At 40.9% G+C, this 20,203-nt stretch overlaps 1 protein-coding gene across 1 annotated transcript in view; it reads right to left on the reverse strand.

Moving 5' to 3' along the window:
• The window catches only part of CFAP46 (cilia and flagella associated protein 46), an 86,065-nt gene that overhangs the window by 17,645 nt on the left and 48,217 nt on the right, over positions 1-20,203 (reverse strand). Inside the window, exons 37-50 of the mRNA XM_077930405.1 lie at positions 19,875-20,021; positions 19,238-19,438; positions 18,054-18,166; positions 17,449-17,631; positions 15,646-15,781; positions 14,701-14,889; positions 13,641-13,829; positions 11,950-12,090; positions 10,949-11,128; positions 9,670-9,840; positions 9,029-9,126; positions 6,846-7,021; positions 5,948-6,144; positions 3,565-3,677 (exon numbers count right to left, since the gene is read on the reverse strand). Of these exons, the coding sequence (XP_077786531.1) occupies positions 3,565-3,677; positions 5,948-6,144; positions 6,846-7,021; positions 9,029-9,126; positions 9,670-9,840; positions 10,949-11,128; positions 11,950-12,090; positions 13,641-13,829; positions 14,701-14,889; positions 15,646-15,781; positions 17,449-17,631; positions 18,054-18,166; positions 19,238-19,438; positions 19,875-20,021 (2,234 nt within the window). The remainder of the gene's footprint in view (positions 1-3,564; positions 3,678-5,947; positions 6,145-6,845; positions 7,022-9,028; positions 9,127-9,669; positions 9,841-10,948; positions 11,129-11,949; positions 12,091-13,640; positions 13,830-14,700; positions 14,890-15,645; positions 15,782-17,448; positions 17,632-18,053; positions 18,167-19,237; positions 19,439-19,874; positions 20,022-20,203) is intronic.

The following is a 20,203-nucleotide window of genomic DNA, read 5'->3' on the forward strand; positions in this document are numbered from 1 at the left end:
GCCTGAGAAAGAAAAAAACAACTGTTGGATTTTACAGTTTGTTTGAGAGTGTGAGCTGGAGGCTTTGGCTTCAAGATGGATGCCAAGAAGGGAGCTCTGCCTTGCCCACCTCCCTTAACCAATGACAATTATCCATCTTGGTCTGTAAAGATGAAGGCCCTGCTGCAGAATCAGAGGCTTTTTGATGTAATTGAAAACCCCATCCCTGCAGCACCAACCAGAGGTTGGGAGTCACGGAACGTGAGGGCCAGGACTGCTATAATTCTGTGTGTCTCAGATCAGCAGCTTGTGCATATCCAGCATTTAGAAAATGCGAAAGAGGTTTGGGATACGCTACGCACAACGCATCAGAGAGATGCTGGTTCTTCAGCGTTGCTGTATTTTGAGAAGTTGACCAATCTGAGACTTGCGCCTGATGGAGATGTTCAAGCGCACCTGACAGAAATGAAGTTTCTGCGTCAACAGATGGTGGAACGCAATTTCCGTCTACAGGAGGAAGTGTTTTGCTTCATGATGATTAACAGCCTTAATCGCACCTACAAGGTTGTTGCCAGTCAGCTTGGTTCCCTACCGGCCGCGCAGCTAACCGCGGAGAGAGTGTGTGCTGTGGTCCTGAATGAACACGACAGACTTGCTGCCCTGGAAGTGAAGGACAGGGGGAGGAAAGAACAGAGTTCAAATCTTCCCACTGCTGAATCTACTGGAGAGCATGGAGTAGCATTGAGCGCCGTCCTATGTCACAATTGTGGACAGACTGGGCATCTACAGTGGAACTGTAAGAAGCCGCGTCAGTCAAGAGGAGCAAAGAGCAGCTCTACGAAGCCTGAGGCATCAGGCAAAAGCCGTTCCAAGTGCCAGGTGAAACCTGCAAAGGCTATGATGGCGAAAGGAACCACGCCAGATGTTGGGAACGCCTTTATAATCGACACTGGATGTACAAAACATTTATGCCCACACAGACAACTGTTTTCGACGTTGAAGAAGCAAAGCTTCACTGTGAAACAGGCCAACGGTCAAGAGTTGGAAGCGACCGGAATTGGGACTGTGTATCTTGAGAGTCTGAACTTGACTATAAGCGATGTTTACCTGGTTCCAGAACTGAGATTTAATCTGCTGAGTGTGTCGCAGATTGCGAAGAAAGGACTGAAACTGTCCTATGATGCCAAAAGATGCAAGATCTACAAAGATGGAGAACTGTTTCTTACTGCCAGAGAGAAAGATGGACTGTATTTGTTGACTTTTGATCAAAGTGATTACATGAAATGTAATACTTCTGATTCTAACGCAATTTCTCTTGCAGGTGTGACCAACAAGAGCACCAAGAAGGTGACTAACAAGGTCGACAGAGCATTTCAGCGGGTGTATGCTGATGTGATTGGTCCTCTAGAACCATCTAGAGGCGGTGCAAAATATTGCCTTGTGTGTGTTGATTGTTTCTCTAATTATTCTTGGGTTTATTTGATGGAGAAACCGCAAGAAATTTTAGAAAAGTTTCAGGAGTTTTATGACAAGGTAAAAAATATGCATGATGCTAACATTGATTGTCTTTTCACAGATGACAAACAAGTTTTTCTGTTACAGAAGTTTCAGAAGTTCCTGGATGGAGAAGGGATAGACCACAAAGTTGCTGTCTCGCCAGAAGCGTGGAACAGAGGGGTCTGTGTTAGGGTGAACAAAGAATTGCAAAAGGGGATGCATGCACAATTGCTGAGTTCACATTTACCACATGAATATTGGGCCGAGTCGCTAGCGTCCTATCTTCATGTGTGGTTGAGAAAGATCTCAACAGAGTTGGGATGTTCTCCTTTTGAGAAGCTGTTCAAAAGAAAACCTTCTGTTGCCTATTTTAAGGTTTTCGGGTCTCATGTGAGAACAGAAGCTCCAGGTGGAATGAAGAATGCCAGAGGCATTTTTGTGGGTTATGAAAAAGGTCTCTATAGAGTAATTTTGTCTGAATCTGGTCAGGTGATTCTCACAAAGTTTCTAGAGAGTGCTCCAGAAAAGGAGCGGGTTATAGAACAAACATTTCCCACAGGTGACCATTCAGATGATGACGATTTTTCTGATGTCACAGATTACAGTGGTACTGATGATGATGACAGTGATAGCTCAGAGAGTTCAGTTGTAACAGTCATTGAGAGGAAATCTCACACGATGGATAGACCTTCACAGATGAAGGAAGAACCACTGTTAGCCAATGCTACTGGTTCTCAACAAAGTCCAGAGGTTGAACCAGTGAGCACAGAGGATCAGCACCTCATACGCAGGTCTGAGAGAGTTACAAAGGGTGTACCACCAAAGAGGTACTCAAAAGAGTTTGCTAACGTAGCTGTTGCATGTGTTGCTATTGTTAACAACTCAAAGCAGGTTAAAGCAGTGTCTAAGTCAGAGACAAAGACACAACAGAGAGTAGCAAGCCAAGGTAATGCAGAAGCACTCATTCCTTGGAAACCAGACAACCAGAGAGGTACACTGGTGAAACCAGTGGTGGGGAGTTCCAAGGGTGGAACTGAAACAACAGGGGACTGTTATATGTATAACAACTGTTTGTTTTCTTCTCTGGATCATGTTTTGCCTATTGATGCTTTTGGGGGAGGATGTCAGGAAAAAGCACCAAGGCAAAAGCCAGCTCCAGATGGCTGGAATGCAAAACAGGATGTTGTGGTTTGCAGATGTACTCTTGGAGAAAAGGTGGAGTCTTTTCTCTGTACTGAGCACCGGATGTTAGCTCAGAGTGTCATCTGACCTGTACTGGAAGTACAGGGGCGGAGTGTTGTGACTCTCCTAATGGAGACTGAAGGGTGCAGTCACATTTCTATGTACTGCTGGAGACAGGAATAAAAAGACATGTAAAAGGACTCCTGTCTGTCTCATTTCCCTCCCTGGGAGAATGCAGGGGAGGAGAGAAGAAGAGGAAAGCAGAGGGTGTGTTTTTCTCACGACTAATGAGAAGAATCGCCGGGTTTGTTTACCTAGCCTGCCGGCAGTCGCAGACGAATGGTAAACACAGTATCTCGCTCAATTGCCTCGGGGGAGGCTAGGTACCTCTGCCTGTGAGCCAAGATACTAACAAAAATTAGGTTCCAAAGATTGTCTGACATGTGTCTTTTCAGAGGAAACAGAAGGCTCCTACGGTACAGATTTGCTCCTGCACTTCTATAAGAAATTTATTTTATTAGGTTTGACAGGTTTTTCTTGTAATGGTCTATAAAATGGGGTACTAAAAATGGCCTCTTAGATTCCTGTTTCCAGTTCTATTTGTTCAGAATGAAAACAACTGTGCTTTTGTCAGCTTCCTTTACTATATCAGAATTGCTTCAGAGGGTGTAGAAAACATTTATTTATTAAATTTATATACCACCCTTCACCCAAGGGTCACAGGGTGGTTTGTAGTATAAAAATACTAAAATACATACCATAATAACGAACAAAATAATAACACCCCACCCCACTGTTTAAAAGGCCAGAGATTGTTTAATTAGCCAAAGGGAGAAGAGGAATGTTTTTGCCTGGTGCCTAAAGATATGTAACAAATACTTTAGAGAAAACTTTTGAAAAAAATACCTCAGCTCAGAGAAATCAAATTGTGACAATACAGGTTTCAGATATTCTTCTACTTCTTTCATAATAGCCTGGAATTCTGATATAAAATGTTCTTCATCTTCATTTTCTGTTTCCTATGATATAAAGTAAAACAGTGATTGATTGATCGATTTTAAAAAATAGTTAGAAGGCATAAGAATATCAAAGACAGAAAGGAAAATTGAATAGCCAAATAGAAATAGAACAGTCATGAAAATTTAGTAACGTTTAAACTATCCCAGGTCTAAACTGAACAATCACCTTTAAACAACGTTACACCTTATTTTTATGTATGTGTTATTTTATTTGATAATGTGTTCTCTAACAAAAACACTGGTGCAATAGCTGTAATATTTATAAAATCATCGACTAGAATAGTAGTCATCAACCTTTTGGGACCAGGGACCTATCTTTAGCCAAAACATACTTTTGGATACTCAATTTTTAATTGTTTGTCTTATACTGTATTAGGATTTAGAAAGTGCCGCCGTTATGACTGAATTTAGATCCGGCTGTCACCCAATGGTGGGTCCTGACTAAAGATGGTGGTGGAATTCGCTACAGGCAGACCAGGCATTGGACTGGTCTGTAGTCTGCTTGGCTGCTCTCTTCATGAAGTCTTGCTTACAGCGGATTTCTGCGGATTTCCTTTCAACCAGTTTGTATTTACTTTTACTTCTGTCTCATTGAGTCCCATGTATGTATTTTTGTAATAACATTATAATAATATTCATTACAACGTCATTAATAACATTATTTTCTAAAAGCTAAAAGGCCAGATTCGGAGTACCGTATTTTTCGCCCTATAGGACGCACCTTTTCCCCTCCAAAAATGAAGGGGAAATGTGTGTGCGTCCTATGGGGCAAATGCAGGCTTTTGCTGAAGCCTGGAGAGCAAGAGGCTTCAGTGTGCACCGACCCCTCTCGCTCTCCAAGCTTCAGGAAGCTATCCGCAAGCCTTGCGAGTCCGGGGGGAGGTCCCGCCGGGCGCGCAAGGCTTGGGGCAGCAACCTACAGCCTGAAGCACGCTGCGGAGCACGCCCGGTGCTTCGGGTAGATGTCCGCAAGCCTTGCGCGCCCGGGGGGAGGTACCGCCGGGCGCGCCAGGCTTGGGGCGGCAGCCTGCAGCCCGAAGCACGGGGCACGCTGCGGAGCACGCCCCGTGCTTCGGGCAGATGTCCGCAAGCCTTGCGCGTCTGGCGGGAGGTCCCGCCGGGCGCGCCAGGCTTGGGGCGGCAGCCTGCAGCCGGAAGCACGGGGCGCGCTGCGGAGCATGCCCTGTGCTTCGGGCAGATGTCCGCAAGCCTTGCGCGCCCGGGGGGAGGTCCCGCCAGGCGCGCAAGGCTTGGGGCGGCAGCCTGCAGCCCGAAGCACAGGGCGCCCTCCAGAGGATGCCCCGTGCTTCGGGCAGGTGTCCGCAAGCCTTGCGCGCCAGGCGGGAGTTCCCGCGGGCTTGCAAGGCTTGCGGGCAGCAGCCTGTTCTGTGGGCTGGGGTCGGGGGAAGCTCGGGCTTCCCCCGCCCCAGCCCCGTGGCTGGGTGGGGGAATATTTTTTTTATTCATTTCCCTCCCCCAAAAATGAGGTGCGTCCTATGGGCCAGTGCGTCCTATAGGGTGAAAAATACGGTAGTTAAAAATAGCAAAGTAGGAACTGAAGCAAAATGGTGCAGGTGATGAGTGCATCAAACTGGGATCCGAACCAGTGTAAAGAATCAGATGACACCCCTAGTTCTGATTCTGTAAGAAGAACTCTGGAGCCTAATTTGATCAGTGGAATGTTTGGTATCTGGTGGGCGGGGCTTGGGTGTCATGCTCCGGAATCAGCCCCTCCCTTCATTATGTTCCGTTAAGTTTCAAATAAGAGGGACCAACTGTCTTTTCTTTTTTTCTTGCCTCAGACTTGCCTCATGTTGTTGTATTTAGTTTCTCTCATTATCGTTACTTTGCTTATTATTTCTTTATTATATTCATTATAATAAAATATATTATATTATTATTTATTATTAAAGTTTAGTTTATATTTAAGTGAGCCCCTTTCTTTTCTCAAAGAAAAAGAAACTCTACTGAGGAGAGGTGTGGAATGTCCTAAACTGTGTGACTGAGGGGCTATTCCCAGACTGATTTTGTTAATCACTCCCCACCTCCACAACAGACTCCCCAGTTGAAGACCAATGCCCTAGTGATAATAAAAATAATAATTATATTATTTATACCCCACTCATCTGTCTGGGTACTAGCTGACACTAATGAAATTATTATGGACAACAACTTACGCTACATTCACAAGAGGAAAAAGTAGCTATTAAACATTACTATCTCAGTACATCAGGTGTGAAAACACCAATATGAACAAGTGCAGTTCTTACAGTACTTTTTCTTCCTGTTTCTACTTTGATGACTGATTCTTGAAGTTTTTGAAACTCATTTTTGTCTTCATGGCTTCTCTCTGGTGATGGTTGTCTCCGAAGACTCCTCATCCTTTGATCTTTCAAAACCTTTACCTTCTCCAGCAAATTCATCAAAGTATTAGAATTCACCTGGGATCGCACAATTTTAGCCTGCACTGATGTAAATTAAAATACAAACCTATTAAAAGCATTTTGACACTTGCAATGCATTGTAATTTTTTAAAACATGCAATGCATCTTCATTTTCCATATCCAGGCATACAGAAAGGATCCAGGCATAAGAGAGCATGAATTACTGCAGCAGTGGTAGTAGTGTTAAATAAATTAGGTGATGTTATAACCTTTGTGAACCAAGATAACTTGGGGATACATGAGTCATGGAGTTGGGATGACTCAATCCTAATCCTTCACTGTGGGCACCAATTTAACACTTATACCAGGAATTCAAATGGTTTAATTCCAGAGGATGAGTTGTATTTCTACACAAGACTACCTAGGGCTAAAGGTTTTTTGGTGGCCATGCAAAATATTTCTATGTTTCAGCAAGAAACTGAGGGGAGAGCAAGTGTCCTCATTCTGAATGGGCAGGTGGCATTGGGACTTCATCATGCTCATGACATGATCCTCCAGCTGGCTGAGAATACTGTCCCCAGCTAGAAGGTGCACTTTAAAAAGTGGAGCTGGAGCTGCTGCCAACCACAAAGCAAATAAAGTTGAGTGGAAGAGGGCTTTCAAGGGCATAATTTGGTTCCCTCAAAAACAGGACATTTTTGCCCCAAATATTCATGTGTGAAGTTTCAGTCCAGCCCAACAAAAGAGAACCATAATTGAATCTGCACTTCTTAGGAACGCTTACAAGTTGGCTGGTTAGTTTTTCCCTTTTGTTGCCCACTCTTCTCCTTCTGCTGTCCACCCTTTTCCTTTTGCTGCCCACTCTTTTCCTTCTGCTGTCCACCCTTTTCCTTGTGGTCCTTTTGTTCCTTTGGATTGGCCAATTTCACTTTCTCAAGTAGTGCGCCATACAAGAAAGATCTAGTGAAGAAAACAATCAAATCAAATTTTTCAAAAGACCGTTTCCCCTCAGATAATGCCTTATTCCCTTCTTATCCAACATAAAATTTATAACTGAATGTGATGCAAGTACCTAACTACCTCAATACTCCAAATGATAGTAGGTTATCTGTATGTGCATGTCCCGTTTTCCGAAAACAATGCATTCCCACAAATCGTTTGTTAGGCGAGTGTTTACAGGATGAGCTGATGATTCCTATTATTTCCTATGGGAACATTTCTAATCTGTGATTTCTCTCTCCCCTCCCGCCATGGTTTCCTCCTAAAATGGCTGCAGCCAAACAAGAAAGAAGAGACAAAGGGATAAACTGATTTGTCTGCTCCCTCCTGCTCCCTGATTTGTCCGATCCCTCTGCCCAATTCCTCTATCCATGGCTCCTTCCGCAAAATGGCTGCCACCATATTGCACAAGCAAGGAAGGAAGTGGGCAAACTCTGAATCAGCCATGTATGTAGCAACGTTTGGTCATAATTTTTATGTTTGGGTGTCTGAAATCACAGATAGTGTTCTGATAGTGGGACCTGTGTGTAGTTTGAAAAAGTCTGTGCTACATTTTTGAGAGCCTTAACTCTACTTTCCCTGCATTTATTGGGGAAGGAAGGAGAATTCCTTCGAGAAAGGCAAGGAATCCAGAGTAGCAAAAACAACTAAAACTGGGAGAAGGTGCTCAAGTGGAATGGGTGGTGGGTGGTTTCTGTCATGTTTTTAAAAACCTCTTTCTTCACATTCATAGCGAAATATAATAGATCGGAAATACTGTTACACACTTCCCAGCTTTGAAATAAAAATGGAAAGAATGCAAAGAAAGAAAGAAAATGTAATGGTGGAAAGCCAGAGGACAAATAGTATCCTCAAATACTATCACTGTTAACTGTAGTCATCCGACAGGGAGCACCTTATCTTCAAAACATGTGAAAACAAATGCACCTTTCTTCAAACCCATCTTTTCAAAGTGGGAAAGGACCTGAAGTGCAGGAGACAACCATATATACCATACGTAGTTAAAACTGCTGGTACACAGCAGCTGCTGGAAGTTGCTGAAGGAAAAGACGTCACAGGAGTGGCAAAGCAACATTGAAATGGTATGAGTGCACAGACGAAGCCAAGAAGCAGTTTGGGACGCAACAGACAGATGTTCAGTGGTGGGTTTGATTCTAACAAAGGCCAGGCACAGCTATTTCTCTTTGCTTACACTATAATCACTATGTTTTACTGAATCAGCAGCTGAAGAGCATGGCCCTATAAAAATGAAATACGTAACCATGGTATCTTTTCCTTTAAATATGAGTAAGATTTGGGTAACACTGCTATGGTGAAGGATTGGCTACAAACCAGAACATGAAGCCATGGTTTACCTCAGACTTCTCCCACCTGGTGCCACCCTGATGTTTTGCTGAACAACTTTCAGGAGCTCCAGTCAGAGATGATAGAAATTGTAATCCCAAGCATCTGGATAGTACCAGGCTGAGAAAAGCTGATTTATGCTAACCATGCTTTGCCTGTTTGCTAGATGACAAACAGCCTTTACTGGTATCTTTCTACCAACAGCCTCAGAGAACAGGGCTTGACCAGTTAAACCAAATTAGATTTTTGAGATCGTAAACAGGATGAAGTAACAAACTATGACTTGCACTAACCTGTCATGGTTACATTTTATGCCTGCACCAAAGCAATGGCATATGGAACAGATACTCTAACAGCAACGGCTGGTGGGGCACTGCTTTCCTGAAGTTATCACCTCTGCTATTGTTCCGGTGTGCGAGAAGAAAGAGGAGTGAGGTGGCGGCAGTGCCAGCATGGTGTTAATGCAACAGCAGAGCCAATCCGGCACTCCTGCTAGTACATTTACACCATGCTGGCATCACCCCTCCCCCTCTTGGTGGTGACTGGAGGCCAGGTAAGCACCATCACTCCACTGACTGCAACTGTATTGCAAAAGAGTGCCAACATGAGAACCTATATTCATACCTGTCTTCTGAATGCTGGAGAATCATTACATGAAAATTTGGTGGTAATTCATTCATGATGTTAAAGTGTTGTGGAGAAATGCAAAGATTTCCCCATGCCTATTCAAAAAAAGGTAACAGTGAATAAATTTTCAGACCGTTTAAAGCGTAGCTTTAATCTTTTCATGACAAAGTGTCAAAGTAGTAGCATGGCTGGGTTGTAGAATTCTTATTAGCCATATTTTTGTAAAATATACGTCAGTGATTCAGTTCCTTCCTGCTCCTAACCATCTGATGGTGCTGCAGGAGGGCAGTAGCTCTGAGAGCCCAGTTTGTCATAACACAGTAGTCTGCAGCGCTATCTGTGAACTACAGTGCATTAGAAAACGTACATTACAAAAAACAGAGCGAGTTGCAAAAATTTTAACTAATTTTGCTCAGACAATCTATCACTGCTTTTTAATTCTTCCCTCCAACTTTTAATGCTCTTACCTGCTTTGTATTCCTATATATATAGCACACACACACAATTTGTAGGGCAAGAGAATAAATGATCATATATGCTCCAAACAGGTGTTCCACTACAGCTAGGGATCATTCTCGGGTCCTATAGATCCCTAGCTGGATGAGAAATTGCAATTTTATTTTAACTGACCAAGTTACCTTTGAGATTGCAGCCAGCCTGTGCTCCACATTTTTTAGAAGACTGCATGTAACATCTCCTTTTTGTTGCAAGTGGTGCTGCAGATGCAGCATCGCTGCCAGCTGTGATTTGCTGGTGTTCAGTGTAGCTGCTAGCAGGATGTTTTTCATCATCAGTGATGCTGAACAGCTCTGCAACATTTTAATACAAGTCTAGTTTGGCAAATGTTTTAAAACAGATTTCTAATGAAAATCCTTTCAAGAAAGCATGAAACGAAGTGGCCCCGATATGGTGATTATTTACATTCACAGTAAAGAAGCCCTGACACCAAAATACTAAGAATGGGTTTTCTCAGCTATTCAGCTTCTTTCTGTGGAATGATCTCTCCATAAATGTGCTTCACTGAAACGCTTCCCCACCCTCACACCTGGTTAAATGATATTTATATAGTTGACTAAGGAGCCATTGGTGTAAGGAAGGGATAGTACTGGTGGTGATAAAGCTTCTGCAAGTGATTGGCTGAGCTAAATTAACATCACTAGGGTTGAAGGGTGAGGATGGACAAATTAAAAATGGGTGTTTGGCTACCACTGACTGATCTGCTTTGATCTTACAAAGAGGGGCAGGGTGGGCAGAAGTTAAGGGGAGAATTAAAGGAGGAGTCAAGTACCTGATAAGGTGGCAGTTTAAGGAGACGACAAGAAGAGACAAAACAAACAAAGCATTTTCAAAAAGTTGTTTAAATCATGTAAATGCCATAAACTGGAGTTTTCAGCTAGTCATTTTTGATGGGAAAGGGCTTCAGCAAAAGTTTTAGGGAAACAGAAGGAACTTTTCCACTCATTAATCATGTGGTTGGGGGCTATCTGAATGTCTCCTTTTCCCTCCTTCTCCTCGTCACCAAGCTGCCCTTCCCTTTTGACAGCCCTGGATCGCTCCAGATGGATCCAACCCAACTTCAGGGTGATCCAAAGATGCCACACCCCAATTTGGTTGAATCCTGGGTTGACTTGAGTCAGCCTGATTTTGGAATCTAGCATTTGGTCGGATCTGGTGCACAGCCCCCAAAATACATGTTCCAAAACATTGAATGACTGATAGTCGATTGCACAAGACTTAATTTATGTTTGCTACATATTTAAAGTAATAATTACATCACACGGGAATAGAAACCACCACGTAAAATAAATAATTTTATTTAGTAACATCACCGTCTGAATTCACATGTTCTTAATACTTTTAAGATTGACTTGGCTGATTATGGTACTAAAGGGCTAATTGAAGTAGCTGTTGTCTCACCTGATAAAGGGCCAAAAACTGGCTTGCTGAAACGGAGTCAAATCGTCCAAAGCACTCCACCATTTCCAAGCTAGCAGCAGCCAGGATATCAATCAGGTTATTATTCATTGCAACATTAATGCTCTGCAGCAAAACCTCCGTTGACTGAAACAGGTATCTTTGGGTCCAAGTCTGTTTCCTCTGTATAGCAAAGATCAGAATCTTATGTTTTCAATATTGCTAAAACTACATAAAACCAACAAAATAGTAGTTTATCACTTCAAAGAAGATAGAACATTCTGATCTCATATAACAGTTTTTAATGGAAAAGATTAAATGTTTCTAGAGAAGACAAATGGGCATAAATTGAGAGTTTCAAACTGGGCTCCCAGTTATGCTATTTTGTCCCTCAGAGCATCCTATCAGGGCTCTATTAGATTTTGTTTTCCATTTAGCTCAAAATAAATGCATGTTCCTGTTGGGCTTCCTTTTTCTGACTATTCATCCATGGAACAAAAATACAGGAACAAAACATTTTATAAATGAGGAAAGTGATGAAAAGGCGATGCAAAGTAATTAAAATTGATTAATATGAGAACTGCAAGATCAATATGAGCTTATATTCCTTTTTAAAAATTACCTTCCAAAAAGAGAGAGGAAAGGGTCCAGTTCTTATTTTCATCTCATTTTAGAACAGAGTTTTAGAAACTAACATACCAAGAAATCAAAGAAATCAAATACAAAAAATGGAAAATTAGCAGCAAATAAATTTTTAGCTTTTTCCTCCACAGCTTGTTCAAATTCTTTACTCTTTTCTTTCTTAACTAAAATTCTACTTTAAGTGTTATCTTATAAAAATATTCTACAGTGAAGTGGAAATGTCCTAAAAACTTTTCCCTCACTGTCTGTCTTTATAGTAGTGACCTGGCATGTCCTAAACTTAGAATTTATTATATGTGTGTGGTGTGTGTGTGTGTGTGTGTGTGTGTGTATAAAGTTCCTAGGTTATCACATAAATGTACCCTTAATTCACTTGCTTTCCTCCTGTAATCATCAAGCTGTTTTTTGGTAAGTTGCAAACCCGGAGTTGGTGTTTCACTTTCATCACATTTTGCTTCTGATTCTGGTGAGGGGGATTTCTCAAGGACAGGTTTAGGTTCCTCCTGTCCATCACAAAAGAATTAAACAAACAAAGCATTGTCAAAATGTAACGCATGAAATGTGTGAACACATACGCAAAGCCCAGTCCTAATACAGTATGCAATGTTGACCACACATGCAAGCTCCTCCTTTGTCTGACGTGGCACTCTAGTAACAACATGGACCCTTTAATTCACAGGTTGTCAACCTGGTCCCTACCGCCCACTAGTGGGCATTTCAGGATTCTAGGTGGGCGGTAGGGGGTTCTACGGCACAAGCTGAATCTTCCATCCATCGAGTACTCTGGGTGGTAAGGAAATTTTTTACAATCGAGAAAGATGCATTAATGGGTGGTAGGTATAAAAAGGTTGACTACCCCTGCTTTAATTGGCATTTGAATGTGTGTCAACATAACAACATGGCATTCAAAAGACCATCTGCCATGCCAAGAACCAGGACTGCTCATATGTAAATATTTTGCTAAGGGTTTCCTATTCTTAAATCTGCTATATCTCTTATTTTTATGCTGAATTGGTTAAAAAAAATATATAACCATTATTTCAAGTAGAATAACCATTTGTAGTTCAAACAAAAAAAATTCCTTCCAGTAGCACCTAAAAGAAAACAAAAAAAATTCCTTCCAGTAGCACCTAAAAGACCAACTAAGTTAGTTCTTGGTATGAGCTTTCGTGTGCATGCACACTTCTTCAGATGTTGTTGGACCCCAACTTTAGGTGCTACTGGAAGGAATTTTTTTTGTTTTGACTATGGCAGACCAACACGGCTACCCATCTGCATTTGTAGTTCAGTTGGTAACTAAATGAGGTCTATGCAGACTAGACCAGTGTAGTCACTTTTCCAATTTCTATCTTTGGTTTCCTGCTCAGTTTTAACAAATGGCATAACCAGGAAAGGATTTAAACATTTGCTTCAGCTTCCAACGATTGACCAATGTACTACCAAAACATAGAATTCTAATCTTACCCCAAATCATTCTCCAGGTAATGCATCTCTTGGACTTTGTTCTGGGACATGATTCCCCAACCTGATGCCCTCAGATGTTGTTGGACCCCAACTCCCACAATCCCTGACCATTGACCCTGGCTTTGGCTGATGGAAATTGTAGTCCAAAATATACAGAGGACACAATGAGGACAAGCAATCTATTTCCCTTAAAGATGAGGTTTCAAGCAACTGTGAGGTGCAAATTGAGCATGATCTTAATTACAGTACTTGAGAACTATGACACCAACATGCCTCTGTATTACTTTTTACTTCAGGGCAAGGTGTTGTTTCTCTTGTTGGCACCCAGCCACCTCCACCCCCATGCCCTCTTTATCACACACACAAAAATGATTATTTATTTTCAATATCTATATCCCACATCTCCACAAAAACCCCACATTTATTCCAAAACTTATTCCAATTTGTAAAATCATGCGCTCACAATCCACACAGGACACAATAAAACACCAAATAAAAATGTGGAATAAGCTGAAAACAGATTTCTGAAGTTGTTCATTTCCCCACTTCCATTAACGCTTTGATTAAATGTAGGAAAAATATGCCGTACCGCTGCCTTTTCACTCCAATGAACATCTGTAAAGATGGGGTTTGTATGATCAGCCATTAAACGCAGACACTTCCCAGTGAGATAGAGGTACTTGGCTCTGATATCAGGACAGCCAGTATAAAGACTCTGTAGGCTTGTTAGCTGAGCCTGGGCATTATGGCCAATTGTGCAGCTGAGTTTTAACCATGCCTGTCAGAATTCAGAAAACATGAAATAAAACCAATATGCTGGAAACTGGTAACATTATGAACAACAAAAATGATCCAATGCTTCATAAACGGAGTACAGTGGTACCTTGGTTCTCAAACGCCAAAAACCTGGAAGTGTTCTGGTTTTCAAACGTTTTTCGGAAGCTGAACGTCCGATGCGGCTGTCGGCTATTGTTTCCGGGACACCTGCACCAATCAGAAGCTGTGCCTTGGTTTTCGAACATTTAGGAAGTCAAACGGACTTCTGGAACGGATTAAGTTTGGCGTTTTTGTTTCTGCTATTTATTTTGCATTTTTGTTTTTGAGGCTTTTTCGGTTAATTTGTTTTGGTGACTGTGTGGAACCTAGCTCAGCTACTGATTGATTGTGTGACTGTGGAAATGGATAAAAGCCCCCCATCCAAACAATGACAATAATCAGCACAGGTAAGAAAAAATAATAATGTTTATTTTTATCATCTACAATACTGTCTTATTTATTTTAAAGTACAGTACAATGATTATTGCTTTCATTTTATGGATCCATGGTATTGTTAGATAGTAAAATTCATGTTAAATTGTTGTTTTAGAGGTTGCTTTTAAAAGTCTGGAATGGATTAATTTGTTTTGCATTACATTCTATGGGAAAGCGCACCTTGGTTTTGGAACGCTTTGGTTTTGGAACTGACTTCCAGAACGGATTAAGTTTGAGAACCAAGGTACCACTGTACAGTACTGATGATTCTTTAAAGTTTGCTTTGATAGAAGTCACAGCACAATCCTATGCTGAAGTAAGACCTATCATTGTCTTATTCTCAAATAAGTGCATATACGATTATAGCCCAAACCACAGGAAAGCAATGACACACAAACCTGCTCAACAGAAGCAACATCAGGCGTAAACCTCACAAAATCCTCGATAATCTGCTCAATCTCGTCTGCTTTGGCCTCTTTCTTTTTTTTCTCAATATTGATGAGAACAAAAATATCCAAAATGATCTCTGTAAGTGTCACCTTCATGCTAGCCAGTTTTCTCATCAAGGGAGTGTTTATATTTTTAGTCTGAAATACAAAAATAAGACTGAGTTAAAAAGAACATTCCAGATTCTGTGGTGGATGGCAAGACGAAACGCATCAGAGATAGAGTGAGAAAAGTGAAAATCTTGCACCCTGAAGATTAAAAGGCCACTGCTCTCTTGGGGTGGGAAACACAGATCTGTTAAAGAAAATCATGAAGGGGAAAAAAGAATAGAGAAGGGAGGATCGTTTGCGGCTTTTCAAAGTGACACTTATTACTGCATGTAATATTAACAAATGTGAAGGCTGCTGACAGCCACAAAGACCTGTCCCAATTTCCTGCCAATGCTTGTATTCAATGTAGCTGTTCTAGGATTCTCCCAACTCTCTGGAGTAGATTTGGGGAGGGCAGGGGCAGCATGCTGGGGCAGGAGAGGGAGCAAAGTCCTGATGCGTTAGCAGGAATCGTTGAGCAGGCTTCCACTAGCACAACAATTTACCGGTAGTTGAATATGACCCGAAATGTCCCCAATTTGAAGTTGCAATAAGGAACGCAAATAATGACCAATGAGTAATTGCCTCCATTGGTTTATCTCTGTATTTTCAGATGTTCACCAGATTTGGACGGGACTTTGAACGGTCTCATTTGACTGTAAACAGTCTCCACATTTTGCAGTCTCCGCAGTGCAGTCTTATACATGTCCCCTCAGAAACGAACTTCACTGAGCTCAATGGGACTTACTCCTTATTAAATGTGCGTAAGACTACAAGCTGATTTTAAGACACAACTACCTTACCTACCTCATTAACAGGAATCACATTATTAATATATCGAAAAAGCTCTTCCATTTGTGATACTGCTTCTTGAGCTAACCTGTAAGCATCAAGGTAATGACTCTGCTTGTCTACCTTGTATACGGCATGTTTTCCGAGAATTCTGTAAAAAAGCAAAGAAAAAAAAGCAACATTAAAAATTATTCAAAAATGGTATTTAGTCCTTGATAATTTATCTATTTAGAAAGATAACCAGATAATGTTTTTTTCCTGCAGTTTTAGCAGCATGTGCCAATTTTGTGTTCAAAGAGATAACCGCCATTCACTAAAGGCAACCAATTAAATGATACAAGTATTTTATTTTTCAAAAATGCCAAGTGTGTGTGTATGTGCATGCATGCATGCACTCACACACATGTAAGATGTTGATTGAAAGTGTCCACAAAGGAAAAGTTACTTCTGTGCTTTCACATTTCCGGATATTGTACATCACTACTTTCAATCAAGATTACTATTACTTCCATTTACAGTGGTACCTCGTGTTACAAACACCTCGGGTTACAGACACTTTGGGTTACAGACTCCACTAACCCGGAAGTAGTACCTCGGGTTAAGAACTTTGCCCCAGGATGAGAACAGAAATTGTGCAGCGGCGGTGGGAAGCCCCATTAGCTAAACTGGTACCTCAGGTTAAGAACGATTTCAGGTTAAGAACGGACCTCCGGAACGAATTAAGTTTGTAACCAGAGGTACCACTGTATTCAAAAAGGAATGGTAAATATTATAACTACTATGTGCAGCTTGTGATCCAGCAGATAATATGAATACAGCAGATATTTCCTATCAAAGCTTAAGAATTGTTTCTGCCCATGGCCTAGGTGGCAAACTGCTAAGTCACAACAAGGCTCCATGTGAGCACAGCCACATTCTTCCTCCACTGGACCTGCTGCTGCGCAGCTACCTTGAGTGAAGCTATGGCTTCCCTTAGCATTAGGTGCAAAACTGTAGTTTCTCTCAAGCAAACCATGAGTAGTAAACCAAGAACAAAGCTTGATTACAGCTGGTGGTTTGTCTGGAGTGAGACAAACCATGAACCCAGCTTGCATATAATTGACAGTGCAGCAACAGGACTGGAGGAGGAGAAAGGAAAAGGTAAAGTTACCCCTGACCATTAGGTCCAGTCGTGGCCGACTCTGGGGTTGCGGCGCTCATCTTGCTTTATTGGCCGAGGGAGCCGGCGTACAGCTTCTGGGTCATGTGGCCAGCATGAGGAGGAGGAGGAAAGAGGTCACAATTTCCACTGTGAGGACCTGCATATTTGCATAAGCATGCTTAGCTTTGATTTGGCTACCCACTGCATGTGAACCAGGCTAATGTGGGTCAGCTTCATGACCATTTTGTTGCGTTTTAGGCACTGCTTGTGCAATTTGATTCAGATGCAATAAAGAAGTTCTATTTTTGTTTGTAACTGTTTAGACTCAATGCTGAAAAAGCAAGCAGTTGAAATAATCAGCAGTTGAAGCGATTAGCATGTGGGTTTTTAAAAAACATGCATAGGCCAGTTTCCAAAGATCTGCTCAGCGTGTGCCAAAAGTGCTTTAGATTTGTGTGTGTTCTTAACAGCAAGCGGCTTCTTTCCTATACTGCAAGACAAAAGAACTTTGAAGCTGAAGGTAGTTGCAAGTGGTTCAAGAAGTGGCATGGATACCTGTTGCAGAGAGGGAGGAAATCCACTTTGTGACCGTAAGTTCTTGAGCTATCTTAAAATTGTCCTTTGGGTCTCTAGCTATTTACATTCAAATAAACAATCAAGGACTATTATGGACTTACCTGTGAATATTTGCACGTACCAGCAAAACCTCAGTACTACGATCTTTATACCGATAAGAAAGGAAGTCCTTCTCGATGTGAATTAATTTATCATATGGCTCCAGCAACAATCTTGCTAAGTCATTAGGATGACTACTAGCATTGATGTAGTCTTGACCAAACTCTACATGAATATATGCTTTCCTGCATAGAAGAGTATATTAATAGTATTGGGTAAACTATCTCAATAATGTATTAAATATTTGATCAGGTATGCTGTACTAATACACTTTTTTCTTTGCATGTTTTTAGATTTCGATGACTAATGCTAAGAGAAAACCATAATTTTATATTTATGCTTGGATTATGCTGTGTTTGCATTAAGAAAAGCACAGTGAGGGTTAAAAAAATTACCCTAAACATATTTATGCAAAAGTAAATCCCATGAAGATTTCAGTGGGGATTACTCTCTGGAAAGGGTATATAGGATCATATACCCAGGACTAAGTTTCATTGAACTGAATGGGATTTACTTCTGAGGTAACATGAATATGTTTGCATTGTTAGTTAGTTAACAAACCATACATAAAACGTTATAATAAATGTTTTAACTTGTAATTAATTACCTGGCTTCAAGGAATGCGATTATAATACCCAACTCAGCTTCTCTGTTGGGTCTTCCCAGCAGTAATGGTCTCAATGCATTAACAGTTCTCTGCAGAAAATGGCCAGACTGTAGCTATGAGAAAGCAGAATTGTTCAAAACATTTTAGGCCAGGTATTTATTCTATCCAGAGCAAATCCATTCAATGAAAACACAAGCTGTGTTTTACTGAAGAGCATATGACTCACCAGGTATACCTTAATTAAATATAGCTACAAAAGGAGGATACTGTGATCTCTACATAAGAAAAAAAGGTTTTATAAAACCAGAAGGTTCTACATTGCACTGTTTGGGAACAGTGTTCATAGTACTATCAAGTTCAATATATGCAGTGCTTTTTTCTGGGGGGATGCAGGGGTACGCATACCCCCTAAACATTTCGTGAATCTTTGTACTTTTGCCCATTTACTGTATTTATTTCCCCCGATTTGAACTATAAAATGGTGATTTTCTTGAGTCAAAATGAGAGTACCCCTAAACATTTTTTTATAGGAAAAAAAGCACTGAATATATGTCTTAGTGGAAAATTGCCAATGTGAAGCTCAATACAGTCACTTTTGACTTCAACACAGGGACTTCTAAAAAAAGGAGGGCATTGCTTATAAAGGAAGTCGAAAGTAAAAGTCAAGAAGGCCAAATCTCTCCAAGGCCAGGGGATAATGTTATTAAAAACTAGTATAAGCTCAACTAGAATATATACTGCAAATCAGAAAAGGTATTACCAAGGCAAAAAAAAAAAAAAAAAAAAAAAGTCAGGGTAGTTAACAGAGTCAAGCAAGCTGTCAGAGGCAAGAAGGTAACTTTTAGAAAATGGGAGACTTTACCAAAATAAGGAGAACAAAAGGGAACCAGAACTTTAGAAAATAAACGCAAGCTAACAATAAAAGATGCAGAAGAAGAAGAGGATGAGGGAGGAGGGAAAAAATGTATTTCATGAACATACTGTTAAAAACATTAAAATTAACCCAAAAATATTTAAATGCATTAGAAGAAGGAAACCAGCTAGGGAGGTGATGACAAGGGAGTCAAAAGTGTGTTAAAGGGGGGGGGGGGAGAGACAGCAGAGAAGCTGAAGGAATTCTTTGCATCTGCATTCATTGCAGAATACGTAGGACAGATCCCTGTGGTTGAACTAGGTTTCCTTACCATTTTGTCTTTCCTTTCCTCATCTTCCCCTAAAATTGCATCTGTGAGACACAAAGTGCTATTCAGCCAAAATTTCTCATTCCCACCTATCAATTGAGCCTTTTCAAGCAGTTCTTTAGCTTGTCCATGTTTTTGTTCCAAGTTAGCTAGCACAGCTAGAAGATAAAGGCACCGCGATACAGTACAGAGGTCATTCATTTCCTAGAAAAAATGTTATTTCAAGTAAATGAAATTGTAAGTTCAGTCTTACCAAAGAGCCAAGGGCATCCCAATGCTACGTATTTAGAACAATTAAAAAGAAACAAAATCGAGAAGGTGTAAAATGCATCTCCTAATCTTCTACAGGAGTTTATTAGGAGAAACTCAGACTAAAATGACTTTAATTTTCATGCTAATTTCTTTTAAATTTTTTTGTAAATTGCTGCAAAATATGGAGAACTGAAAAATGAGAAATTGAAAGAACCTTCCATCGCTACCTGGGAGGAAGCCCTAGGACTTCTCTAAGATTAAATTTGAGTAAATAGTTCAAAAGAAAACAACTTGAAAGCTGGGAGGGAACACTGAGGGAATCTTATGACTATGCCAGTGCATAGGGGACTTGATCACATTCCAGTTTGGGATCAATTTTCAAACTTACCTGAGTTGCATGGTGTGCTTCTGCAAGTAGTAGCCTTGCTGGCTGATATAAACCTAATTGCATGAGGACTTCAGCTTTCTCTATCCACAAGTAGGGGAAAGAAAGCCCACTTAATCCCTTTTCAGTCACAGGGTTCAGTTCCAAAATCTGTTTTTAAAAAGAAAGAAAGAGTGATCCTAGAATTGCAATTCCATTTTAGTCAGCATTTAATTCTAAAATTGGTGAAAGGGATTTTGCTTAGCATTCCAATTCCTTTTAAAAAAATCTGAAATCTGTTGTAAAGCCTGATGATAATGATTATTATTATTGTTTTATTATTTATACCCTGC

The sequence above is a fragment of the Podarcis muralis genome, chromosome 6 (genome assembly GCF_964188315.1).
Source record: "Podarcis muralis chromosome 6, rPodMur119.hap1.1, whole genome shotgun sequence".
Taxonomy (NCBI): Eukaryota; Metazoa; Chordata; class Lepidosauria; order Squamata; family Lacertidae; genus Podarcis; species Podarcis muralis.